The 27979-nt window shown below is 52.0% G+C and overlaps 1 protein-coding gene across 1 annotated transcript; it reads left to right on the top strand.

The window, feature by feature from the left end:
• Positions 1-616: 616 nt before the first annotated feature.
• On the top strand, positions 617-24639 carry LOC131215688 (polycomb group protein Psc). Its single transcript, XM_058210080.1, has 5 exons — positions 617-1043; positions 2187-2277; positions 17704-17904; positions 19898-20111; positions 20224-24639. The coding sequence occupies exons 1-5, from the start codon at positions 617-619 to the stop codon at positions 24637-24639; spliced, it is 5349 nt and encodes a 1782-aa protein (XP_058066063.1).
• Positions 24640-27979: the final 3340 nt, after the last annotated feature.

The following is a 27979-nucleotide window of genomic DNA, read 5'->3' as shown; positions in this document are numbered from 1 at the left end:
GCGCGACGACCGTTCGCCGGCAACAAATAGTTTCGTGTGCGGCAACGAATCGAAGCAACCAACGGGTTATTGTGAGGTGTTGTGAACCATCGCAGCAAACCGCGTCAAGCGTTTTGTGCATTTGCGACGAGATTTCGGCGAGTCCGTTGAGAGTGAAGCGAAATCGCGACCGAAAGCGAATAGCGAAAAGTGAGCATTGTTCAACAACAAAAGGGAACGGATCCCGCGTCTCCGTGTGCGTGCGCACCCGGGTGTGTATTTGTGTGTGCATGCGAATGTGCTAAAAGTGGAAAGAAGTTGCGAAAAGCAGAGCTCAAAGCGTCGTCGCATTTGCACAGTGAGTGAGTGAGCTGATTCGAGTGAGCGAGCGAGCGAGAACAAGTGAGCGGTGAGCAGTGAGAACGTGGCATTCTATTTCGCCCCCTGGGGCGCGCTCACACACCCTTTGTGGATAACTTCATTTTCGCTGGATTAGAAGAGGCATTAGGGTGCTACCCCTCCGGGGCTCCGGCGCAACATTGTCTCGTGTGGCCGCCGCCCCCAGCATGCACCAGCGGCAGCGGCAATTTCGTACGGATTAGGTGCCCGAGCATCACTTTTCTCTACCCCCTACTAAATGGTACTGTTGCCGTCGAACGCGGACGAGGACGTCACCCGACCGGGGACGTCACCGTCCGCCAGCACGGAGCTCGCCAGCGAGGCCGCCCCGGTGAAGGTGGCCACCACCACCGCCAACAGTAATCCCGTGGCTCGGCCATCATCGGCCCCGAAGGACGACAGGGTCACCGGGACGCAGGAGACACCACCACCGTCCCCACCGAGCGCGATGGCCAGCGGCAGCGAGGACGTCGTCCCGCCGTCAGTGACGTCACAATCATCAACACAATCATCCGCGAGGCGCTCGGTGCCATTCCTGGCCCGGCCACTGTCGCCGTACCGGCCGAGCCATGCCCCGCTCAGCCTGGTTAACCCTTGCATCACGTGCAACCTCTGCAAGGGTTACCTGATCGATGCAACGACGATCGTCGAGTGTTTACATTCATGTAAGTAACCAGCGCACAAACACCAGCTCAATGCCTCGTTTTCCTATTCCGACGAGTCGAACACGCACACCAGCACGCGCACCGTGTTGACGTTTGGCGCTGTCAAAGTGAAGCTGTCGAACAACGCTTCGCTCGTTGCTGCTTTGTTTACCAATCGAAGGGAGGTGGTGTGGGGCGGACACGGGCAAATAGGACACGCACCACCACCACCGCCACCGCTGTGTCGGCGACAAATTGTGTGCCACAATGTTCTGCCTCTCCCCCCTCCCCGTCTCACACTGCGGCAGGCCTCGAACATCCTGCAGCAATTTCCGACAACACTGGCCACGAGACGATGGGGTTCAAAACAAAAACCCCTACCGCGTATCACAAGCCGCTGGAGAGAGAGAGGGAGAGAGAGTGAGGGTAGTAAGACCACAAAACTAAACATTAACCCATCGCCGTAGCCGCCACCGTCGTCGCCTGCCGTCATCGCGGTTCGATGATGGCGTCAACAGAGAGGACCGGCATCCGTAGCGTGCTACGTTCGTGTGCCTGCGAGTGTGTGCTTGTTGGTGCGTACCGGGCACCGAAAATGCAGTCGCCTTGTGTTGAACTCTATGATGACTGACACACCGTGTGACAGCTGGTCGGGCAGGACGGCGGAGGACTTCACAATGACGATCATCGGCGATGACGATGACGACGACGACTCGCTCTCACTCGTTGCGTGCAGGAGGGTGCCTCACACCACAGCGGCGTTCCTTAATTATAATGACGTACTCCATCCCCCGCTGACGCAATGCCTCTCTCTCACTCGCACGCACCCTCCGCGTTGACAGCACCCTCGCTGTCGTGGTGGTGCGGGAGGTGCGCTATCGTCTGTTGCAAAGTGCCGCGAGCGATACTCGCGCGCGCCGCGTTATGAATGTTTACCCACGGCTACTGCGATTGCACCTCTCGACTTCGATGAGCGTGCGCGCCTGTGTTCGTTTTTTTCCTTACCCCCTTTTATCGCCAAACCTCTCGAGTGCGTCGATTTTGGGGCTGTTTGTTTCAAACTCTAATCAAATCTTTTCTCTCTCTTTCTCGGTGTCCATTTGTTACCGTCTTCGCATGGATGCGATCGCGCCCTGCAACTGCTGCTGCTGCCGCACTGCACAGTCTGCCACAGTTGCATAATGAAACACTTGCGCACCGAACAGTACTGTCCGCAGTGCGAAATGATGATCAACAAAGCGAAGCCCAACATCAAGTGAGTAGCGAGGCGTACCTCACCTTCCGCATTTATTTTTGTTTTTCCCCTTTTCAGCATAACGCACGCGCCCCCACATTTGGTTGGGACGCTTATTATTATTATTATTGTTTCCGGCGAGAAGGTTTTGGTGATTAAATTGGAACATTTCATTTGAACATTGCGCTCCAAAATTGCGCCGGGACACCCAATTGAGGTTCGCCGGCAGTTCGCGCGCGCATTAGTAATTATTTCAATCAATTCTCGTATCGGCACGCGAGATGAGAGTGTAAACACATGCACACGCGTTACACTCTGCGGTGCCCGCTCGGTTTATTTTGATACGTCTAATTTATTTGTACGAAACATTATTCGATTTATTCCACAAGTGCCCGGTCTTTTTTGGGGGACTGACCACCACGTCGGTTGATAAATCGTGACGCGAACGCGTGTAAAATCGGTACTATTTCGAAAGTTGGCTAGCTTTAGAATAATACTAGTAGGCTCCGGCGAGCTTCGCCACGCCTCATTTCATTCTCATTTCTGGCTTATTCATTGCTTTGATGTAACACAAACATAATTTTCTTCTAATTTATTATATTTTTACCTTTAATTGAGAGTAAGTGTCTTTTTTGTTATTGATCGTCTTCTCTGACCATTCGAAACTAAGCGGATCAAACTGTTGACAGAAGACAGATGACAGATGACAGATGCATATTAGTTTACACCTCGAACCAGTTTTTATAGTTGATTATTTCAGTTGATTGGTTGGTTAGAAAACCAAAATATACGAACAATGTAACGGGTTCTTGCGAAGGACAACCATTTATTGCAGGTTCACCTCTGGTTGACCTTAATGCTACTTTTAGTGCACTTTTAGCAGAAAACCTGCAGCCCTTTGGTGGGTTACGAATCAAAAGCACAACACACGGCGCCCCGCAACGTTAAGCCGTTCGAATGGGAAACGGAATCGAAAAGCAGAACAAACGGGCCACTGTTTACATAATCTAATGGAATGTTTGCAATTAAAAATGGAATATCAGTTCGCCGGTCTGCGAGCCTATCATCCCGGAGGAGGGTTGCTGCATGCTAGTTATGAGTCGAACAGGGTAAACACAGCACAAGAAGGAATCGGGCCAATTCGGGATGGCTCACGACCCGTGACACGGCGACGAAACAAAGCGCGCTGTTGTCGGTCTGTGAGATGTCGTCGCGTCGCGGTTGAGACCGAAGCCGTGGCCTTCTGGCACGCGCGCAGGGCCGCTCCTGCTGCTGCTGGGGCTGGGTAAACAAACAAAACGCGCTCAGTTCAGCGTTTTCACAGCTGTGTGCTGCGCACCGATGTCTGGTGCTGCTGCTGGCGATTTGCTGCCTCAACATAATCGATTGTGTCGCACTTCTGGTGCGGCCAGGGAGCTGCACGATGTGGCCACCTTTTAAATGGCTCTCTCCTTAGGAACCCCGCGTATGATCGCCGCCGGGTGCTGCTTTTTCGCGTTTCGCTTTCTCGTGTCATATGTGGCACATGTTGTGTGGTCGTCTACGGGTCCAAGTCTAGGTGCGCAATACCGACATGATTAAAAAAAATCGTCGAGGACAGTAAGAAGGAGATCCGTTTTTAACGACCGCAGTTTATGGTCTTCGTTTCTGTGCGGCGTTCCTCATCGCGTGACAATGTCACAGCCACAGCCCAACCCATAGGGGCACGCCAAATTTTGGTCAGGCCGCTCAACAGTGAGCTTAAACTTTAACCCGCGCCACGCATAATTGGGAAGATGAGCATTTAATGCACGATGGCGCGCTCTGGACTCTGGAAGCCGACCCGGCCGACCGACCCCCAATTCAATTAGACAATAATATAATTTCGATTGCGATTTAAATTGTTCAATCCTCCCACAATCGGACCCCATAATTTGCGCCAGACCGGGAATGGTCTGCCGCCGCCGCGGCGAGCAAGAAACGAGCGGAAAAAACTGGTCCAGTTAAGCACTTAATTAAGAATTAATAATGTGAACGCGCGCTGCGTTGTGCCTGGGAGTGGGGAATTCGAAAAAGTTGGTATTATATCCGTCCGTTCCAATATTTCATCAACCAACGGCGGGGCCGGGACACAGTCCCGGCTCCGCAAATTGACGAACGCAAATATTCCGGCGATGTTTCCAGCTGACGATGAATGTTGTTGTTGTTGCCTGCCTGGCCCTCCGGCGGCCCCCGCTTCCGGTGTCCGGTTGCATTTCGTCGATGTGGCGACGCGGTGCGATGAAGCGTAATCGATAGGGAAAAGGTTCATGGCAAAAATGTGGCCAAGGGAAACACATACCCCCATATCACTGCTCGCGCGCCACTCTTCCCCCGGTCTGGGTGTCCCTGGTGCCGTGCCTCACCAAGGGTGGTTAGGAGGTTGGTCTGTTTAATAACTCGCCCGAATATCCTCCGATAGAGAGCGACACATTCCTCAAATAGTGCCGGCGGACGTACGACGAAGAATTCGTCCCGTTTCCCGTTCGAGCGGCGGCGTGTAGCCATTTTAATTTTAACAGCAAACCCGCCTCAGCATTCATTCGATCCGGGCCGCTGTGGCGCACGTAATTTGTCGACCAAAATTGTATGTTTTCCGCAGAACCCTCAAGCCGAGATCCTTCTTTGCAGGACTCTCCTTCAGCGGCGATTCTCGAGGCAGGCGAAAGTATGCAGCAATTAATAACATTGCCCTGTCCCCGCCACTTGAGCTCTGCTTTGAGTGCGGAACAATTCATTTGTACCGTTGCGTCAAACCCTGTTTGCGGATGCTGGGTGGCAAGTAAACCACCGGACACCAGGGGAGGGTGGGTAAACCCGGGTTTTAGGTCTCTCGAGAGAAGTGAGATCCGTATCCGGCACCCCCGGATTGGTTGTTGTTTGGGCAGGGATTTTGCATGGTCCATTTACTTAACGTTTTTTGTCTTCTGTTGAATATTCATTTGAGGTGACTGCAGAGAAATATTACATGAGGGCTTGGAACTGTTCGCCTTTCGGTAAAAAGATAATAAATCGCAAGACCGCATTGGGAGAGATCGTTTGAAACAATAACCGTTGTAAAAAAAATTTAATCATGAAGTTGGGTAACTATTTAAAAATCAATGTGCCGTCTGCAAGATTGATCAAGTTGAACGAAAGACACTAAAGTCCAATTGCAAGACTTGAGCACATGTCTCTTTCCAATGAACTGTTGTTACTATTGAACTAATGAGTCTTCTGACAGTAGGAACCTTCAAAAACTTTTATATGGTTGTAATCTAGTGCTTGTTTCGCATAAGATTCTAGTGTAAACTAGGTCGGCTGACCCTTAGACTTAATCCGAAATAAATAAATGTAACCATGACAAATTAAATCAATTGATAATCATTGAGAATGATTAATAAAGAACTTGAATAGATTTTTAAAATGCGGAAGATGCATTGACCCAGATGGAGCTGTATTATGTATTATTTTTACATTACAATTTCGAGATCCCACCGTCGACAGGGAGCCACAGGCCGGAAGAACGCAGAACGATGAAGGATTAACTACTCCCCCGGCACGGGATGACCGCAACTACAGAAAGAGGGAAAAAGAGAGAGAGAGCGCGCACGGGTCACACACCAGGATCTCGGGATCAACTCTGGCGGCGAAATTGGCCCCCAGAGTGGGATTAACTTTTTCAAAATGCAATTTAAAGTATTTCCATTCGTTGGCGAAATTAATCTAAAAATATGGCCGCCGTAACAGGGGGAAACCAAATTTGATTCCGTTGGCCGGCATCGCCGCCACTGCTCCTTCTGCCGATCCGCGTGCTGGCCGGTTCGACTCGACGGTGCAAAGTTTTGGATCGGTCTCGGTGGCGTTAAGAGTCAAATCCGGTGAAGTTCCTCTCCGAGCAGCAAAAAAATAGGGCAACGAAATAATCCGCTGCTGCTGCTGCTGCTGCCTTGGCCGACCGACCTGACCAACAAGGACGAAGGACAGGACATCACACCGGTGCAGCACCGGCAGCGGTACCTTTATTCGGCAAACCGCGGAGAGAGGAAAACAATTTTTCTTATATATCTTCGAACATACTTCATCATCCTTTTTTCGGCAAGCCCAATTTTCGGTTGCTTCCTTTTTGGCTTGGCTCCTTTGCTATTTGTTTGGCGTCTCACCCGCGTGCTGGTATCCTGTCTCGCTCTCTCCTGTTGGGATGCGGATCATATCTCTTGGTGTGCGCTCCGGAGTTCTGTGCCATCCACAGACACACCGAGGCTTAGGCCTGTACTCTTCGGTTGGTTTGCCAAAGAAACCTGAGTGAGAGAGAGAGAGAGAGAGAGAGAGACAGAAGGATATCTCCCCGTTCTTGTCGATGGTGAACGATTCCTTGGCCGGTTATGGATGGTCTTGTTGGTGGTGGTAGCGGTGTGGTGCTGCTCCGGTCCTTCTCCGGTCCTTTACCGGTCGAGGAGGAGATGTGTTTATTTTTTCCTTCCTTTGCCGGCTCGCAGTGACCCTTCTCTGGCGCTCTCCATGTGTGCGCGCGCGTTTGTTTCGATGTGGTCTCGCCCTCGAAGGTATTATCGAAGGGGCGGCCAAGCAGCAAGCGAACGAGAGCATAAGAGGCGAGTGCAGCGCGTACTCGGTTAAGTATGTTCCATGCCATCAGCGCCGCCGCCGCCGCCGGAGTCTTGTGTGCGAATGTTCTTAGTTCTCCACTCGCCGCCACCCACTCAACCACCCCCAACGTTTTGCTGAAAGTTCCTTTTGCTGATTTCGATGTCGCTGCGCTTTTCCTGTTTTCTCGCCGTCGGGTTTCCGGTCGTTGGGGTTTCGGGAGTTGTTCGACTTTTCTTCCCTCTGCGTTTTTTTACCGTGCCCAATCCCTGTGTGCCGCTTTTGGTGGCCACAGGCGCACAAACCGCCACCCCAAACCGAACCGCTGCTGGGGAAAGGAGCGCAGCATAACCGCCGCCGCCGGCCCGTTTTTTAACCGTACTTAGAGAGAAGAGCAGGGAGTGCGAGAAGGACGATGGGCATAATCGCTTTGGCCTCATAATAGTTTGGCCGTGGCCAGTGTGGATTGTTGTGTTGGCGGTGGGCAACGGTTTGCCGAAAGGACGACGACGACGGCCAGCCGACCGGCCAGCATAAGGATCGCCGCACGGCGCTGTGCTTGGGTTGGGTTGGGCTTGCAATCGAAAGAAGCGCATTTTTGCCAACGAGGGGAAGAACCGAATGGTGGGGACACTGTGCTGGGTAGTGGCGGCTTCCCGGACAGACACACCCGGGGTATGATGGCGACCGGCGGATTTTCGAGCCGAACAAAAACGGAAAAAGCTGTCAAAAACAGGATTCCTCATCGTAAATAGATTGCACACAACAAAAACCTGGGGCCACCACCAGTCAGCGTCAGCGGAGACGCACACACCAGGACCACAGGGGCCTCAGAAAGAGAGAGGGAGAAAGAGAGAGAGGGAGAGAGAGAGAGAGAGAGAGGGAGAGAGAGAGAGTGAGAGTGAGAATGCGAGTGAGATGCAGCATTTCGGTGTGTCACACACAGTTCTGCAAATAGTTCCAGTGGCCTCAACAAGCGTGGGTCCTTCGACAGGGATGGCCTCGCTCTGGTGTACTGCAATCCCTGTGTGTATGTGTGTGTGATAATGTGGTCGCTCGGAACATTATTATTGTTTTAATGATTTTGTTCCGTTCCAAATGGTCAATTGATACCGAAGAAGGCAATAATGGTTTAATCAAAGGAGAAGAGTCGGCCAACATTATTGGTCGACAGGAAGTGGAAGAGTGACGTGGTGGGGTGTTCCGGAAGGGGTGCAAACTGCCACCACCGCACTCACGCACACTAACATTTCGAGGACAATAAATATAACACGCACACTACGAAGAACTCGGGATGCGTGGCGTTATTTTAAGGACATTCTATGAGTTTGCATTTGAATCTTTAGAAGTTTTGAAATACGTTCAACCGATTTTCAAACCATGGGCTACGTTTTCTCTATTTCGTGCATTTTATGGACGCTCAACCACGACGCTGGAGATCACGATCTCTGATAAAGAGGAATGCATTTGACGTTGCACTGTTTGTGGCTTTCGCGCAGCATCTCATCAGTCGCGCCGCTTATCGCCCAACCCACATACACGTGCATCCCGGTGCACTCCGCCTGCGTGCCTGCCTGTATGCGTGTATGCTATATGCCAATGGCCATAATAGGATCGTGGCGACGCGATCGTGACGTGCATTACTCATTCGATGGCCGTAGCCTTTCGGTAGCAGCAATCAGTCGATCGTGAGAGCAAACGAGCAAAAGAGTGAGAGTGAGAGAGTGAGTTGGTGAGAGAGCATGAGAAAGGAACAGCAAGAAGGGCCTGCTACGATGGTTCCTGCTGAACAAACGAAAGGAAGAGGGAAAGCGAATAAGGAAGAACTTCTCTCTCGCTCTCACGGCAGGCGAGGCGCAACCCGTTTAACGCAAGACGTTCGCGCGTAAGCGATGTAGACCCGAGCGAGTGTATGTGTACGGCCACTACCAGCACTCCGAGTGTGTGTTGGTGGTTGTTTTGTTTGGGTCCGAACTTCGCATAGCCCAACTGAAACATATTCCTTGCGCGCGCTGCTTTCGTCCGTCGATGCTTTTGCCGCCTTCAGACGGCGATGACGCGATTGTGGCACCGCCGTTTGCTTCCTGTTTGTGCGGAGCGCGGAGAAAAGACCGGCGGGAACTTATCAGATCGAGCCCCTGGTTTCTTTCAATTCCCGGAGCGATATAATTCTGTTCGGTTCCTAACACATACACACGCGTGTAAGGGCCACAAATCTCCCATCTTCGAGGATTTCTTGCTCTAGTTTGAGGTCCCCTCAACAGATGCGCGCGCGAGCAACCTTCGAGAAAGATTATGTTGACACTTCGTTTTCTCTAGTCTCGGGGACGCGCACTCATTTGCATGCCTCCCATCGGGGATTTATTGTCTGTTTATTAGTGTGTTTGTGTGCCCACGGGTCCAGAACCACTCAGCAGCAGTATTGATTGACGGGCCGCTCCGTTGTTCCGTTGTGAATACTCGTCTACGGCATTAATCATCTCGAAAACATAAGCCACCCCTCGAGAGGCTTTTATTAGCATTTTGTTTTCGTTTTGGGGCTTCCTTCCATTTCCCGTTGAGGTGATTTTCAGTTGCATTTTGCTGATTGAAACGCAAACTTCCGAAATCCGAACACCCGGCCACGGAAACCGTTCCGTTTCCGTTTGTTCGTGCCCTTGGTCCTTGTGTTGTAACAGTGCGGCAAAAATGTACCGCGCAATCGATGCATTTTTGTTCCATCAACGAGTGCCGACATCGGTTTTTAATGTGTGATTCAAAGTTTATAATAACTCAAGGGGTCTTCTAAATATATTCAAAAATAAATAATAAACAACGAATCGGATACATTAAAGCTAAAGCTTCTTCATTCTTGTAATTCATTATGTTTCCGTGTAATATCCTTTTTCACCTAGCCACGTGGGCTCCGTCTCCCTTCTGCCGCTGTTGACAGTTCGCCTTCTGTCAGTTGATCCAGAGACCTTCTGTCAAATGGATAGGTCTTCTGTCAATCACAATGCCAACTGAACCGTGACAGAGAGCTATAAAATGGGGCTTCGGCCTAAACAAATTTTGAAAATCATGCAAATTCCTAACCGATGAAACTTTAAAAAGGTTTACATGAGCAAAAGCTTTGAACGATGCAAAACTGAAGCTACCAGCTTCGGTCTCGGTACCGTCCCTGCCGCACTGTTCGTTCGCACTGGGACCAATTTGTTTCCTCTTTCTCAAACGAAACGTTATATTTTATTACGGGACCCAGCGCAACAACAGCAACAACCAGAAAAGCAAAAAAACCGGGAACCGGAACATAATCATAATGAAACAGTCATGCGTTCAAACGCATCGCCTTCTATTATTAATGTCGCGCTGAAATATTCCCTCTCATATGGTGTGCCGCGCACTGGCCAAATAAATAGTCACAAAAACACACTGATTTTTCATTCCAATCGCAGTTTTGTTGCGCGTTTTGCGCGTGTTGTTATGTCCGCGTGAAACTTTGACTTTAGCCCGGCGCTCGCACTCTGTCTCTTGTTGCGCGCCGTCCGTCCCGCCAGTGTTTGATGAACATTTCCACGTGTTTTCCGGCCTGGGCGCGCCGCCCGCCTGTGTGTGCTCTATTTTTGGCCATCAACGCAATTCGCGATTTTATTTTTGTTAATTTCTTCTTCTCGGGCCACCACCACAGTGCGTGCCACAGTAAAGTGTGCTGCCTGTCGGATCCGCGTCCCGGGATCCGGAACACCACACCAAAACAAACGGGGAACCCCCGTTTTAATCGCATCGGAAATCGCACATCCATCCGGATCGGATGCTGCTGCACCCCCAGGCTCGGGGAGTGGTCGTCGTCGTCGTTCGGGGGTCGACAAAAAAGGACGCTTTTTCGGAGCAAAAAAGAGGAAGCAAAAAATTAAACAAAAAACAACATCGAATGAGCTCGCCGCCGCCGATCATCGGTTCGGGTCGGTCCGTGGCCGTCAGACCGACCGGTCGGCCGGCCAGCGGTGCCGATGTTTTATGCTCTCTCTGTCTCTGTGCACCCACCACATCCCCGTGGCGTCCACGGGAGTGTGAGGCCCCCACACCGGAGGCAATCGAGAAGCGGCCATTCGCACCGCGCGCGGATCCCGGCACAGTAGCGGCGACGGCCGCGTCGGAGCACCATCAGTGGCTCCGGAGAGAGCATAATCATGTTTCAATTGCACCGCAATACGACTCCCGGGGCCACCATCCCGCTTTTCGACCCAATCTCATTCTCGCCTCTCCTCGGTTTCGATGAAGGGGGAACCGATCGCTTTATGTGTCGCTCGAGTGGATCGAAAATCCGGATTGTGTTCGCTCGGTGGCCGGCCGAGCCGGCACACGGTGGCGCGCAGCGGTCAAACAACATGAAACATAGGAAAACAGCGAAACAAAAACAAGAAGAAACGGCACTCCGGGACGGACGGGAGTGGAACGGAACAGAACAAAAATGAACCGAACCTCATCTCATCGTCGTCGTCGTCTCGCCGTCGGTCGGTTCGGAGCATAAAACACTGCGCGAACGGGGTGGTGGGGCCCGCGTGGAGTCCAATTGGAGTCCGGTGCACGCTCTATTGCTTTCCGCCGCTCTCGATCGGCGACGAGACACGATCCATTCTCAATCTTCATCATCCTGCCTGGCCCCCGTCTCTGTGTCTGTGTATGTTGGTCAGTATGGCGATGCACAATTGCATTACGGATTAAACTGCACATTCTCCGGCAAAAAAAACGGGGAACGAAATCAATAAAACTCGCAATCCCTGGGCATCCCGTTAAGAGAGAGAGACGACGACGACGAGGACTTAGGGTCATATGTTTGCAGCGTCGCGAGTCGTTTTATTTAATTCTCCCCCCACGCCGCGTGTTTTATGGTGGGATGCTGCTGCCGGCACATATATAGGGCTCATCTATTTGCGTAGCTGGGAAGAAGCCACTATTGCGGCCTGCTGTCGTCCGACTGTCCGTTCTCTGTGAGGCCAAAAATCAAATATAAAATAAAATAAGATAAAACATAAATTGTGGGTCGAACGACATCGACAACGAGCCGATGGGCTGTGACGCGCAATGGTGACTCGAATTCGGGAGGAATTATTGCTTTTTATGGTGCCGGTGGCCCCACAGTCCAACCTCCAACGCGCTCCCTCGGTGGTGGGGTCAAAGGCCCAGGCGCTGGGGACGCGCGCGCAACAACGCGAGCATAAAATATGCTCTCGAGAACGGTTTTTTTTTGGAGTGTGCGAGATGTGGCCAAGCGACGACCCACTGAGCGAGAGAGAGAGAGAGAGAGTCCAGTGTTGGAGGCAATAAGCACATGCACAAAAACAAGAGCCTCGTCCACCGAGAGCCATCTCCGTTTGGTTCCGCGTATCGTTCGTCAGCAGTCTCCGGTTTCGGCCGGTGCCACAGGAAAGGAAAAATGGAAAGAAGTGCAATAAAATAAATCTTCTTTCGAGGACACGACGAGGCCGACGACAACCGTCTTCAGAGACTGTTGGCCGCCGCCGGGCGAGTGGGACAAGATATTAAAAAAGAAGGAGTAGTAAACGAGGGCACAGTACCACCCCGGGGGAGGTTGGTTCTTCAAAAATTAGTCTACGGCGCGGTCAAGGGTGTCGCGAAGGACGCAGATGGCCAAGTGAAAATGCCCAAGCCACCCAAGCCCGGGTTTATGACAGGGTATGAGAAAATAGAAATATTCGCAAAATTAAACGAGCAAAAATGTACAACGCCCAAAATTGCAGAGCGAACGAGGCATTCTCCCTTCCAGGGGTAGTTAGTGTCCTCGATCGTCCGACGCGCCGTGTCCCGATCGAAAGGTGAACGATTATTTATGGGTCCGAAATCGGTAAAGGAACTGTCGTCATCCTCTGACTGCGAAGATGCAAAGGAGAAAAAAAAACGGGATGATGGGAACTGTTTTCAAAAGAGAACCCCAGACCCTTTTCGGGGTGTCTGACAGGCTCGCTTTATGCCTTTAGTTTTCGGCCGGACTTTGGGAGGAACTGCCCGGAACTGTATGAGAAATGTAACAGTCGTCGAGATTGCGTATTGGCTGGCAGAGTTCCTATGAGGGGGTCGTCTTTATGAGGCACGAATCTGAATGTTTGATAGATCGAACGGAATAGGAATTGCTTACAGAAAGTAAGTTTGTGGAATCAAATAAATGGATTTCGATTCGAACGACCCCTATCCTATCTATAAACCTACAAACCAGGTTGTTGCAGTTAGTGTTGCTCAAATTGTAATGCGAAAAGTGATAGAACTATATAGAATTGGTGTTGTTTGCCATTTTATGACAATGTTTATGACTGAAGTGTGTCCTCAAAAAAATAAAATTAGAGCCAAATATTTGCAGAACTTTTAGAAAACTAAATTCAATCAATCGAATTATTCTCTCATTCATCTTTGCATCGTCAATGCAAGCATTTCTTTCTTTAAAAGCCACAATAATTACAGAATTGTATTTTTGTTGTTAATTTGAAACATCTTATTTGTTATGGTCCAAGGAGATTAGTTATAATCACATATTTTCAATGACATCGCCCAAATGGCCACCTCTGGCCTTGGTAAACAAATGTATCCAGTTTTTGATGTTTTCCATCGCTTTGGCCAATGTTTCGACGTATATGACGGCAATTCGCCAAGAGGCGAATAATGTTCTTGAGGGCCAGCTAAGGTCCTTGGCTTCAACCTTGGATTTCGAATGGGTTGACAACGCTGACTGTAAAAAAGAGTTTTGGTTGTAAAGAGCTTTGTTGTTTGGTGTTAAATTAGTTGAGGTTTTTCTGTAGCATACAACCGAATATTTTATTTATTTACTCCTTCATTTCACGAAAATGATGACCATTGGGAGGTTATTTTGAACGTACAGCTGAACAATTTCAGCGCGTTCTTCAATTCATGTTTTTGAACTATTATTTGCGTTGAGTATCTTTTACTGATGGGTGTTGTGTCCCTTTTTAATAGTAACAAAGATGGTGCATGCAGAGACATCGGTAAGCTCGTTTTCGTATCACGACCGGTCACGGTACGGAGAGCTCATTTGAGATGTAAATGCTACTCCTCAAAAGCGCACCCGACGCCATTTGTCTCTTGGTTCCGTTTCTCCAAAACCAATTACCACTGTTTTCGAACGTTTAGAAAGTATAAATATTGTTGCGCTTTTCACGGGTCTGGGCTCCAGAATGGGTACGTTTCTCGACGGCGCTAATTGTCGGGGACGACGTTGCATTATGGCCCGGCCCGGCGAGTCCTGGACGGCCGTTCGTGGCCGTAGCCCGTAGATTAATATTTTCCACCAAAAGCGCCATTTCGCGCGCAGTACCCTTGTTCGGTGGCCGGTTCTCTGGTTCTGCAATTTTCTCGTTGGCTACCGGTTCTCCCTGCTGTTGGTTTTTTCTTCTTCCTATAATTAACATTTAAAAACCGAACCGCGTCGTCCTCCGGGGTGTGTGTCGTCGTCTGGCGCAGGGAGAGAGCACGGGGCACAGGATTTATGCCGCTTCCTTCGGTGTGTGGCGGCGGCGGACAGCATAGCGTGGAAAGTCAGTAGCACCGGTTCTGTCTGTCGAGAGTCAGCAGCCGTCTTTATCTTTTCCCATCATCGTCGTCGTCGAGTCACCACCACGACGAGCGAGAGGCGCCTTTATTGAGTCACCGTTCACACACCACGTCCGCCTGCTTCTCTATTGTTGTTATCACAGTGTCTCCGTTCCACGGTGGCGTTATTTTTTCCCCGAACGGTTGTCCTCGAGCACTAAGTTGAGAGTAAAACCGTCGACGTCGACAACTGGACCGGAGTCGAGTCGCGCGCATTGTGCCCATAAATTTCAAATGGAGCCCGAAAAAGGACGCGCTCGAAGGATCCAACCCGGTTGGACCGGTTTTTTTTTGTTTGTTTGTTGCTTTTTGTGTGCCCTGGTGGAACATCAGAGAAAAGGGGCAACACACGGTGCAGCAGACCAGAGAATCCCACCTGGCTAGCTGGCTGGGCAGGATGTCCTGGCCGCTGAAACACTAGTAGAACGGCCCGGGGGCAACGATGCGCGTCAGGACACGATCATAATTGGATGTGACTCTCCCGTTTCCGAGTGTAAGGTGGGCGCGCGATGGTCTCAGGAAACCATCCGCTTTGAAGCAATCCCTTCTGACAGGAGGAGGACACTCGCGCGTCACTCGCCACCGCCTCCGGGGAGCGAAGATTAAAAAGGGAGCAACAACAAAAAAGTCGCAGCGAGAGGGCAAGGAACCATCAGCATCGTCATCATCGTGCCCATCATCATCGCGCCCATCATCATCGGCGTATCGGGTCAGGACACTCGCTGTCGCTGTTACTATAAAGCCACGGCGCGTCGACGACGACGAATCGAAACAGGACTCTCTGCACTTATCGATCATTTTGGAGGAAATGTTTTAAAAATCAAAACGCGAAAAACCTGAAGAGCCGAAAAGGCTTTGTCCTTGCCGCACCGTGTCGTGTGGCGCGATAATGGTGGAAATGATGGAAAAATGGGGAATGAAGAAAAAAGGACGATGATGATGGATGAGTTACGCTCGGTCGGTGGGTCGGTCGGGCTACGCGTGTGTCTGGCCGTGTGATGCGTCATCCCGGTGCCACGGCCAGGACTCCAGAGCAGCGAGCCAGCCAGGCAGAGAGTGGGTTGTGTGACTGATGGGCCGCGCGCGCGTTATGATGGTGCGCTGCGTGGATGAATTTTTAATTGAACATTCGGCAACATACTTCACGGTGGTGTGCGGCCACTCGCGGAGCGGAACCTTCTGGCAGCCGCGTATGTGTGGGTGTGGTGGACGGCACGTCACCCTCGCTGTCCCGGTGCTGTGTGTGGCTTACTGCTGATTTATTGTGTTCTTATGCGCGCCACCGGGAGATAGTTGGGCGCCCGGAGGGTGGTAGTTGGACGCTTCGGTGGTTAGTGTGTCCCGCCAGTAACGCCACGCCACGTTGGGAGCATTCAACACGTTGTCTGGAGGCTCTCGGATGCTCCGAAGGGACGCCCCATTTGCGCCGTCGAGTGATGGTGATGACGACGATAGTGTCCTGTGGAACATGGAAAGCCTCTGATAGAGAGGATAGTGGTTTCTTTTCGAACACACATTTGCATACATTACAGTGAAGTGAAATTTTTAATTCAGCGGCCGTTAATTGTAGACAAATGGAGTTCAGTTTTGCAGCGTTTTTCGGTGCATAATTTTCACTCCGAATTACAGTCTGTGCTCTATCGAAAACCAACGTTTATAAATGGTACAAAATGTGCAATGAGCCAGGAGGACAACACCGTCAACATCAACCGATGAGCTACACGTCAATCAAAAATTCAAGAATTGGTGCTTCAAAATAATCGATTGACAGTCCCAATATCTTACTGACCTTGTTGGAATATCGAAAAGATCAGACGAATCCCATTTGAGTGGCTATTTGGGTCTCACAAAAATGAAATGTTGATTTTTCCCAACAACCATTATCGAATCCTTTGAAATTCTTGCAGATGCTCGGCTTCAGCCATCAGGCAGTTCATTTTATGCGTTTGATAATTTTAACAACATATGGCCCAACATAAATAGTAGAACGATTAAGTACTCTGAACCAGTTTTATTTGACCAATATATTATTCTAACTCGGGCGAGAACTCGAGTACCGTCTTAAACATGGCTGGCGGAGGCACTCTAACTAATTAAAGCAGAGTAACACGTGCGAGGAACGCAACACAAAGTCCTCTCGTCCTAATGCATAATAAATTGATGAATAATAGTTTCACTCAATCGTAACAATAGTTTCATTCATTGTTATTGTGATAATAAATCTGTTTCGTGCATGAAAGGCTTCCTTTCGAGTGGTGTAGCAATAGAGGAACACGAACTCATGGCCGGCCAGTAAAACAAACCTGTACGAATATGTTGAGTATGCTGTCCAATTAAGAGCAAAAAATCACCAAAATGGATTGGCAAAGAAAGGCTTCTTGCAAGAATTCCGGCCGGCGAATCTCTTTCCGTGCTCGAAATATAGACAGACCGGTGCCAGATATTTAATTTGTCAAAAAGTTTGCCAACAAGACATGAAACCCCGTAGTTTATGAGGTCTGTTTTAATGTGGCGCAATTTTCGGGCGTCGAGCATCGCACCCAAACCCGACAGAACGAGAGAGAGAGAGAGAGAGAGAGAGCGAATTGTGGGGAAGGTTTTTAATATTCCCCACAGTCTCATTATTCCATACTGTAATTAGTTTCCTTGGCTTTCGCAAAGCCGCCCAGTTGTGGTGGGTGGTTGCATAGAATTCCGCAGCAGACGGCGGGGGCCGGTTGCTGTTGCAGACCGATAAAGAGAGGAGCCCATCTCGGCACCTTCTCTGGATGTCTCTCTGTGTGTTCGGTTGGGGCCAAAACTTCTTAATTTCGTTCCGTCCCAAAAACTCTCGATGGCAGCCCCCCCGAGGCGCACTAGTGGCTTGCCACCACCTCTCATTTTCTATCTCTCTCTTTTCCCCTCGTACAGTAGGAGGACGGTGGTGGGTTTTGGTTGGTTAAATCTGTTCCGCAAGTCGCCCCCGGTTTTGGCTCAGATTTGTGCGCCTCGCCAGGCCCTGGGGGGGTCTTATTATTAAAGATCTGGTCCCCGGCCCCTGATAGGAAGGTACACCGTCATCGTCGCCGTCAGCCATCATCCTTATCATCATCGTCACCCGCGTGTCACTGCAGGGCGCATTGGTGGCACTGAGATTTCTTGAGTCTCCGTTTTCGCTTCTCACCACCGCCTGTCCTAATTTGGTCGTTCCTTAGTTTTTTTCACTCACTCACTAACGTTCTCCTTCCCTCATTTCGTTCGTTCCAGACCGGATGCAACCCTTCAGGCGATCGTGTACAAATTGGTTCCGGGGCTGTACGAGAACGAGCTGCGGCGGCGGCGCGCCTTCTACCGGCTGCACCCGGAAATGGCCGCCATCGCGACACCGGAGCAGCGCGGCGATGACACGGAGCATCTTATCTTCGGCCCGAACGAGAAGATATCGCTATCGCTGGAGTACGCCGAAAAGTAAGTGCCTCTCTTTTTCTGCGTTTTTCTATCGTAGTTTCGAGACATTCTTCTCCTCGGGGTCATGCGATGATGGTGTGTGGGGCGCGGCCATCGATGAATCCTTCACCTCGCCCAGGGATCACGAGGTTGCGCTCTCCACCGTGCTGCATCCCAACAGCTTGCGAATCAATTTCCATCTCATTAATTTTGTTGCCGGGCGTCGTCGTCCTATGTTCCGCGAAAAGCGCTGATGTCCTATGTCCTGATTCCCTCTCGGAACGGTTGGCGTGGACGCGAGGATTCGCTTCGGAGTGCAACCGTCTCGGGAATAATTGTTTGCTTTTGAGCGTCGTCATTGTTGTCAAATCGGCGTTTGGGGCAATTGAATCAATTTTATTTTTGGCAAAAAAGTGTTTGCACTTCAAGAAAGGCCAGTTAACAAACGAAATGTTTAAGAAACTATTTACTAACTCACTGGTTATGCTAAGCAAAACACAAATGAAACTCAGCCGTGAGGGAATGCACCAAAACGAATCGTGAATGAACTTTAGAAAAGTCTTAGAAACAAATCTGAAAATGATAAAGAAGTCTTCATCAACGCAAAAGTAAAATCGAAAGGAAAGATATACTGAAGCCGCTAAGAGCCGCTAAATGTCGCTCAACATCAACAAACCAAACAAAGAATTGTAATTGCTAAGTAAGAAGCGAAAAATTAACGTCCAATTAGAATAGAAAATGAGCACATCGATCATTCCATGGCGCGCGTTGATTCGGCTGTTGCCTGTGAAAAGTGTCTCCTGAAGATTCCCCGTCGAGGACGCTCCAGAGAGACAGCATGACGTGTGCTGCGAATCTGGGAGGAAAACAAAAACTCGTCGAATAATTCATGAGAAACGCGCGCGTGAATGGGAATCTCCTCTCCAGGTTGGGGACCTTTTTTTTGTTTCTTGATTATTTTGATTGCAATTGAGCTGAATGTGATCGGCAAAAGAAGGATGGAGATTCGGGAGCCCAAAGCTTATTTCGGGGGCTAAGGTGTATCGCGTTCTTCCATCATGTTCCGACAATCGATATATTTTAGAAGAAAAAACGGTTCTCGCTCGGTTCAGGATACCACCCCGGTCCCGGCACAAGGGTTCGTGAACACGGAAACACGCGCCCGGGAGTTAATGTGCTTGAGCTCCCTGGTGCTTCCTGGTGCAAAGGGAACCAATGGCCAGTTGTGTGTATGGGTGTTGTTACCGGGCTGTGTTACGGTACTCTACTCGTTCCGGCGGCGGTTTTCTTGGGCGTCTAGGGTCGGCACCGCTAGACGTGGACGTGTCTTCAACACGCTATTTTCGCTTAATTTGAGTTTCCTCTCCACGTTCGGTAAATACCAATGAATCACCCGATCCGGGGAGAGAGCGAGAGAGCCGGCAGACGGAGCCGGGACTGTTTTGGATCGACAATAACTATTAGGAAGGACTCACCTCCACCAACAGTCCTCTTCTATTTATTTCGAAGTCGGATCACACCGACCCGGCTCGACCTGGAAGGACGACCAAAATTCGACCGACAATTTCGCTCTCCCGATGCCGGGAGCGTGGCGCTGGAATCACTTTAGTACGTGTGAATTGGTCCCGGAGTTCTCGAGCGTCTTCTCGAGGGCGTCTCTCCATCTCCAGGGTGGGGAAAATGGTTGGAAAACGCGAAAATTATTGCCAACGATAATTTATATCCAGGCTCTGCGAGGGTAGCAGCCGCCTGCTTCCGGCTTTCCGGTGTGTGCCACCATCATTAGTGACCCGTTTGTGTTCTGTGTCTGTGTGGGAGACTTTCTTCGGCCACCCAAGAGGGTGACCGATTTTCCCCCAGTTCGATTATTGTCGTGTCTTTTAAATCTTCATTAAAAAAATGAAAGCCAGCTCGCGTAGGGATTTGGGACAAGGTGGCTTTAGGAGTACAATAAACAATTAGCGGCAATCTTTTAATCAAACATCTTCCCATCTTCTCGGTTATTTCTTTGCAGGGAGCTGGCTCAGGACAACGAGGAGCTACTGACACCGAAGTACCTGCTCTGTCCGGCACTTTTCTCCGTGGCGCACCTGAAGAAGTTCATCGTCTTCAAGTACGGCATCTCGGAGCGCCAGTTCTGCGTGGAGATCATGTACAAGGTGAAGACGATCATCCTGCCCGACTACTACACGCTGATGGACGTGGCGTACATCTACACCTGGAAGCGGGTAAGTCAGTCGCTCCATGCCCGGACTTCGGAGTGGACCTTCTGGATGCACTGGATAACCCCCGATAACTTACATGCCGATCCCTTCGTCAATCCTTCTCACCCCGCATTAGGATGCCCCGATGAAGTACTTCTATCGCATCCGGACCACGGAAGTGTATCCGGTCGAGCTGACGGACATTCCGTTCCACCGGCGGCCGAGCGTCGCTAGTGGCGGTGACAGTAGCAGCAGCGAGACGGTGGTGTCCAAGGACGACGACGAGGATGACAAGGAGAACATCTCACATCATCAGCAGCGTGGGGCGGTGACGGCTCCACTCACCACGGATACTGCACCTGCCGTGCCAAGCCACGGCGTCGGTGTCAAGTCCGCGCAGCGACGCCGAAGTGAGCTCCCGAATGGTGCTGGGTCCGCCGATCAACAGCAGCCACCCACTGTCAAGCCTACGCTGTCGACGAACCAGCAGCGACCGGGTACACCGGATCCGAGTAGAAAGCTGGGCGGAGCTGCTGAGCCCACGAATGGGTCGACCAGCACGTCGGGCACCCCGATGGTGGCGCGAAAGAATGAAGCGATCAAGCTGAAGATCGAGCTGAACAAGAACAAGTACATCAGCATTCTGCAGAGTCCGCAGGCGGACATACCGGTCGCCCGGCCGGACAAGCCGGAGAAAGTGAAGCGAAAGAAGTCCGACAACGGCGGCGGTTCCTCATCTCCTTCTGCGGCGTCCTCCTCGTCTTGTGGTAACGGTTCGGAGCTGAAGATGAAGATCGGCAAGATCAAGTACCCGGCGGGTCCGGCGGGTGGCAAAGAAGGCAAGGGTGGCCGAAAGTCGAGCCCACCGTACAAGGTGGAGCAGCTCAGTCTGGGCTGCTTCGCCGAAACGGTGGCGGCCGACGAGGGCAAGAAGGCATCCAAGAACTTCCCACTGTCCTCTGGGTCCTCCGCAGGCAAAAAGCTGAAATCGCCAAAGTACCACCACCCGATCGTGCTAAAGATCGACCAGCGCACCCCGGACATGGCCACCTCGACACTCAAGTTCGGTATGAGCCCGAAGGACGTAAAGTCCAAGACGCCATCACCGCCGCCACCGCTCCCACCGTTGCCACCGTCCCCGCCGGAGGTGGTCAACAAGTTCCAGGACGCCAAGTCGCAGTTCTTGAACGAGTTCAACCTCACACCAATCAATACCCGGCCGGACGGCGACGGCGACGAAAAGCCCCGCGAATCGAATGGCGGCAGTCGGGTTTCCGCAGCACGGACCGATGCCACGCCGAAAGCGGGCGGCAGCTCTCCTCCGTCGAAGTCGCTGCCATCGGTGAAAGCGGTGGCCACGAACGGGACCACTACGCCGGCCTCCCCAACAACCTCCTTGAAGCGCAAACCAAAGGACTGTGCGCAGCGACCGGGGCCGAAGAAACCCAAGCTCTCGGACGAAGAAGTGAAGGCGCTCGTGGAGAAAACGGTCGCGGAAAACATCAACTCCCCGCGCGGTTGCATGCTGTCGATGAGCTACTTCAAACCGACCACCGCCCCACCGGCGGGGCGTCCACCATCCATTTCGCCACCGATCACCGGGGACGATTTCCGGTCGGCGGCGCCGAAGAAAGCGAAGATTTCAGCCCCCGCACCGAAGCCTCCACGCAGCACGTTCATGTTCCGGACCCCGATGATGCCTCCTCCGGCGCCACCGTCACCACCGATCGTGTGCGCCAGTAATATTCCGGCCGTGAAGCCCACGCAGCAGATCGTAATCCCGGCACCCATTCCGCTGAAGCCCGATCCGGTTGAGTATCCCCGGAAGGAGAAGGCCCCGGTCGCCGACGAAGGTCTGATGAAGCAACCGTTGGTGATCCCGCAGAGACGACCCACGATGCCAACCAAGCTGCCGACCTCGAATGCAACCTCCACCAACAACACACCCAAGGGGCCACCGAGTGCAGGTGTCAAACCGAAGCCGCTAGAGTTGAAACGCGCTCAGAACAACCCCTCGATCAACATCAATCCGCCGGCACGCGACACCGAGATCAGCAAGCTGCGCCCGGAGGACATCAAGAAGAACGTGAAGGTGTACGGCCCACCGGCCGACGCCCCGAAGCCAGCCCAGCTCCGAACCGACGGCTTTGCGGTTCCCACGAGGACGGCTCCAAAGCCCTCCAGTAGCAGCACATCGTCCAGTGCCTCCTCCTCGGCGTCTGCCCTCGGGGGTCACAACAAGGTACGGCCGGTCAACTACCTGAACTACGCGCAGTTCAACAGCAAGACGGCCCCGGCCGGCTCCCGGACCCCGATCCCGTCGTACTCGCCGAGCTACTCGCCCGACTCGCCGCAGTACAGTCCGAACTTTAGCATCTCCACCAAGCAGTTCCGGTACGCGAACCCGCTGGCGTACAGCAACTACCTGCTGAGCGATCGCGATCGCAAGTCCGGCGGCGGTGAGCTCAGTGTGTCGCCGCCGCTGTCACTATCCCCGGCGACATCTCCCGCGTCCTCACCATCACCTCCACACTTGGGCGATGGAGGGACTAAACCTGTCGCACCCAAACCCGCGACCGATCGCAAGCGGCCTGCATCGGCGATGAGCCCCGAAACCACCACGACAACAACGTCTCCCACTAACAGCACCACCGGGGAGCTGCCAGCGGAGAAGAAACCGATCGTGCAGTCGCTCCTGACCAAGATCAACATCCCGTCGTCGCTGTCGATCACGCTGGCCACCGAGGAGGACGAGGTCGCCCGGCAAACCGCTCGGAAGATGCGCGAAAGCGATCCGGCCCACAACCACATCCAGATCGTGAAGCTACCCGAGATCCCCATCACCGAGGTGGCCCTCTCCACGTCGGGCCCATCCACGACGGCGTCCGTTTCGGTGAGCTCCGGCCTAGCCGTGACCATTACGCCGGCCCAGACGACGGCCCAGACGACGAACTCGACCGATCGACGGACACCTCCCCAACAGCCAACGGCGATGAAGCTGTCACCCGGCAGCACTGCGGGAAAGAAGGACGACGCCAAAGTGGTCTCACCCGGCGTACCGGCCACATCGTCGCGGAAGTCACCCGAGGCAGGTCCCGATGGGTACCAGCAAAAGTTCCTGGATTCGATCGATAAGAAGCTGCTTTCCGGCAAGGGTGGCAATACGGCGGCGCCCGCGGCGTCTTCCGGTCTGTTGGTCAAGTATGGGGGAAAGGAAGCGGACACTTCGTCCACGGTCGTTACCGTCGCTTCTCCTTCGCCCGCCGGCAAGACTTCGGCCCCGAGCACGACGACAAGCCGCTTCAAGCACCCGAATGCGACCGTCTTTAGCAACGGCATCGTGATGTTGTCCAGCTACCCCGAAGGCGATCTGGCCACGAAGGGAGGGAAGGGAGCCCGCCCTTCGACCACTACCGCCAGCCCCACCACCAACACGACCACTTCCACTACCTCCAACACGAGCAGCAGCAGTTCGTCCAAAGGTCTGATGCCTCCTCCGAAGGTGGCTGGACTCGCGGGTGCGCCGAAGCCACCGGCGACCTCTGATGGCGGAGCGTCCAGCGCACCACCACCACTCCCACACCCGAAAGCCATCTCTCCACCGATCATCTCCAAGAAGTCGATCACGCCCGCTCTGTCGCTGCACAAGACGAAGCCTTCGCCTCCACCGAACGTGCCGTCGATGGCCTCGATGGGTCCGATGTTCGGCATCCAGATGAAGTCGGACGCGAATGCCGCCATCCTGGCCGCCTCATCCGGCTCGTCGTCGTCCCTACAAAATACCACCACGACCAGCACCGCCGTCAGGCGCCAGTCGGTGGGTGGTTCGTCGAGTGTACCGCGTCGGAAGATCGTGCCCACCAACAACAGCACCTCGCTGGTGCCGCTCAAAACGTCACCACCGTCGTCGGGTTCGAAGCCGTCACCTACGTCGGGTTCGAACAGTGCCGACTACATCACGCTGACGCCGCAGACCTCGAAGGCGGCACACCCGATGCTGATGCCACCGCCACCGCCGGTGTCCGCCAGCTCGTACGGGCCCTCGAACACCAGCATGCTGTACGAGATGCTGAAAGCCCAGCACCACCAGAACCAGCAGCAGGCGGCCTTCGCCAGCCTGATGGACAGTACGCTGATGATGAAGCACTACAACCTGCTGATGCAGCAACTGTCCCAGAGCACCCACAACGGCCAGGGCTTGCTCGGGCAGGACTCGCTCACGATCACGACATCTCCGGTTTCCGGTGGTGGGTCGTCCGGAGGGAAACCATCGCCAGCGGCGGCGGCCGCTCACCATCATCAGGCCATGCTGCAGGCTCACCATCTCCACCAGCAGCAGATGCAGCAGATGCAACAACAGCATCAGGCGCAGCAGGCCCTAAATTCGCTCACCGTCACCGCCATCCGAAGCCCCAACGGGACTACGACGTCTGCGGGCTCCGGATCGCCCAGACCGACCCCTCCGAAGGCCCTGGGGGGAGGCCTGCCGATGCCGTCGCGTGGCCCCGGAGGAGCTCCCGGCGGTAACCCGTCGAACGGAACGGTTTCCTGAGTGATGCTGATCGAGCTGTAAGGTCACGCCTAGAGCGACTCTACAGCCATCGGCGAATTCACCCCCAGGGTACCTCCGCTTCACTGTCTTCAAATCGGGCATCTCCGTGGCCGTGGACCTCCGCTGCGTTTTACCGGGTTTGAAGAGGTTGAAGATGCAGGTAAAAGGCTCAGATCAGTAAAAGTATTTCTGTGTGTTCTGTCTGTATGTGGTGAAAGGTGATCAGTAAGTCAATAACGTGCCGGTTGTCGTTGTTAAATGGTTCCCTGTTTTTGTTAGCCCTATTTTTATGTGTTGTCCACTAATCAAGAGTTGGTCCTCTTTTCTCGACTACTTGAGAACTCGACTTACCCAGAACAGAAACCTATGAATCATGAGCAAAAAAGATGGACTTCAATTACAGTTGACGCTCGTTGTTGAAGATGATGATGGCGTGGTGCCGTTGACTCGCGGAACTGACAGACGACTGCTAAGAGAGAGGAGTCGTGGAAACTGCACTCTTCACATATCGTTGACGAGCACTTTGGCACCCGGCAACACTCGTATTATTTCCATACGTCCTGCTCAGTGTCCCGCCCGTTTAGAGTAGCTTGATTCTATGGCCTCTCTAAAGACCCCCTCTGTGAAGCACTAGGTAGTAGGTCCTCAGTACGCTCGGATGCCCGTTTTTCAGGGAGAGCACTATACAAAAGCAATCATATCGTTAAAAGGGTGTCTGGTGTCTTTTTGAATTTAACGGCTTTTTTAATGTGAGATAAACTTTACAGCATGCAACACAAAACACTGTAGCATATACGTTGTGCTATGTTTATGTTTCATTTACACAGAAATAATCAATCAGAAACAATATTAACTAAAACCCCAATGATTAGCATAGGAACTGAACGAAAGAGACAGAGAGAGAGAGCAAGAAGAGAAAACGAAAACGAGATAAAGAGATAAATAAGATGTGTACATATAAACCCACGTAAGATTAAGCTGAAAAGTAATGAGCAAAAAAGCTTTCCATGGTAACGTTGATGCTGCACGCACACACTCGCACACAGAACAATCATTCCAGTGCTTAGTGATGGGCTTGCCGCGTGTCAAAAATGTCAAAAAAGATTGCCTACATGTTTTCTCCTGCATTATTATTATTAAACCTATTTATTACCTCTGCGCACTGTTCATATGAGATAAGTTACAAATAAGCGAAAGTCTAAAGGAATAAACTGCGTTGAAGTTGAGAATGGAACACGTGTGGAAACTGGTTGCTGGTTTACGAGCACTCACACAGAAGCAAAAACGCACTCACTATATGAAATGAATGTTGTGAAGCATTGTTTTGTTTTTTAGTAGCTAAAAGAAAAGTTTAGTGAGCGGCATAGTAGAGCTACAAACGCACACTCTAGCGTCGCCTTCTGTCTGTATTCGTCTGTCTGTATGTTGTTAGGATAAATGTGCTCTTCGGTTCACCCCACCCTTTCATCGTGTCGCTCGGTGCGTAAGCGCGAAAAACTAATTTAAGTAATTAACGATTCAGATCGGAGAACTGACACGGAAGAGCTGTGGTTTGCTACTACTATGCTGAGAAGAAGTGCTTTTTTGGAAAGCGCGCCTGTTTTTGATACGACAAAAATATACCCAAACACATACACAATCACGTTTAGGGAGAGTGAAGGAAGGAGAGCCACAGCTCACTGCTCTATCTATGTATACTGCTACTATTCCTCGTACATCGAGTGCACTGTGCACGTTCAATCAAAGCAAGCTTGCGCTGCACTCGGGGCTGCCCAACTAATTGTACATAGTAGAGGTTAGGAGTCCAAGTCCAAGGACGATCGATTCAGCAATCGATCGGACGGAGAAGGAGCGCGTACTTACCGCGAGAGGTTTTGGTGTGTTGCAGCAGCATTACCCTGTAGGTCACTGAAATATATGCACAAAAGTATTTAAAGTTTTAAAACCGAGCGTTTGTGCCTCTTCCTACGGGTCCGACATCCGAAAAACAAAAACGGGGAAATTCGGGGTGATTGCATTGCCATTGTGTTATTGTGTCTCGCAGGTACCGGGCGTTCCGTTTCCAGTCGGCAAGGACACCGATACACATCTGCACCCTCGAACAAAGGACAAAGGAAAGGTGTCGGCAACGATGGCTGTCCGAATGAAGGACCTTCGGTAAAATCTTCTCCAAAATTTTCACTTTCGGCCAACAGACCAACGTCCTTGGTGAGCAGCACCCAGAGCACGGCCGAAGAAATCTACACTTGCGTACTCTGTGGCCTAGCTCGCGCGTGTCACCAACTGGCGTGTAGATTCATCGTCTCCATTTAATAACGGGTTTCCATTTCATCGGCCTCCGGCTGATGCCAGGACTCGCTCTCCTGGTGCGCTTTATTTATGCTCTCCAGTCGCGTTTGAAGTTTCGCTGCCACGCGAACGAACCAGCAGCCCCTTGAAGTGCACCGAGCGCTCGAAAGCACTTCTCCTAAGCCCGGCCAAGAACTCTCCTGGGTCGGTCGTGGGTTCGCGTCAAGATGCAGTCCTCCTTCGGTCGGTCCGACGCGATTGATTCGTCGAAGACGTCGGTCTCGCCGGCTCCAAAGCATGTAATCAGCCGGACGGTGATTACCTTCCGCGCGAGGCGCACACCGTCGTGGCCACTGTCGGCCCATTAGACACCAATAGAGAGAGTTGCTGGCATGCTTCAAACGAACTACCAGCACTACCACAGTGGACCGTGGGCCAACGGGCGGACAGCAGACTATGAACCTGGGCTTTTGTCGCCTGAAAAATGAAGTGCCCCGCCGCGTTGGCCCGGGACACCAGCTCCTCCTCCCGAGAGTCTCCCGCGAGTACGTGCTCAAGTTCCTGCTCGGGCCCCGGGATAATGGCGCGCAGCGGTTGCGTTTTTATAGTGCTAAAGTTTCGCACGTCCCCGCCGGCGGGGTCGCTAAGGGAACTTAGATGCTAGGGAAAAAAGAAACGAGAGAGAGAAAGCAACTTCTTCCCGGTTTATGTTGGTCCCCGGCCTCCGGGTCGAGCTTAAAACAATGTTGTGCTACGTGGATGTGCCCTTTAATATGCATATTTCACGTTTATGTACTCCGTGTGGCCGGGTTTAAAGCGGAGCTGTCCGTGATAAAATGAGGCGGACAAATAGGCGGACTTTTTTGTATTATTGTGGTTAACTAGTAAAGCTTGTTTTATTCTCTGATCAATTCGGATAAAATCTATAAACATGTTCACACTGCTCCGGTACATTATTGATCGCCGAAGCCACATCACTTTGCCAGGGAGGAACAGATTTTTGAATGTACCCCAAGTCCTTCGCAACAACTTGTACCGAGGCCAACGACAC

The sequence above is a fragment of the Anopheles bellator genome, chromosome 1 (genome assembly GCF_943735745.2).
Source record: "Anopheles bellator chromosome 1, idAnoBellAS_SP24_06.2, whole genome shotgun sequence".
Taxonomy (NCBI): Eukaryota; Metazoa; Arthropoda; class Insecta; order Diptera; family Culicidae; genus Anopheles; species Anopheles bellator.
Note: the sequence above shows the minus strand (reverse complement) of the source record. Positions and strands in the feature narration are given on the sequence as shown.

Excerpts from the sequence above, each read along its gene's own strand:
- LOC131215688 (XM_058210080.1), top strand. The coding sequence starts at position 617 with ATGGTACTGTTGCCGTCGAACGCGGACGAGGACGTCACCCGACCGGGG. Across the intron at positions 1,044-2,186 it reads CGTCGAGTGTTTACATTCAT|TCTGCCACAGTTGCATAATG; the intron begins GTAAGTAACCAG and ends CGCACTGCACAG. Across the intron at positions 20,112-20,223 it reads ACATCTACACCTGGAAGCGG|GATGCCCCGATGAAGTACTT; the intron begins GTAAGTCAGTCG and ends ACCCCGCATTAG.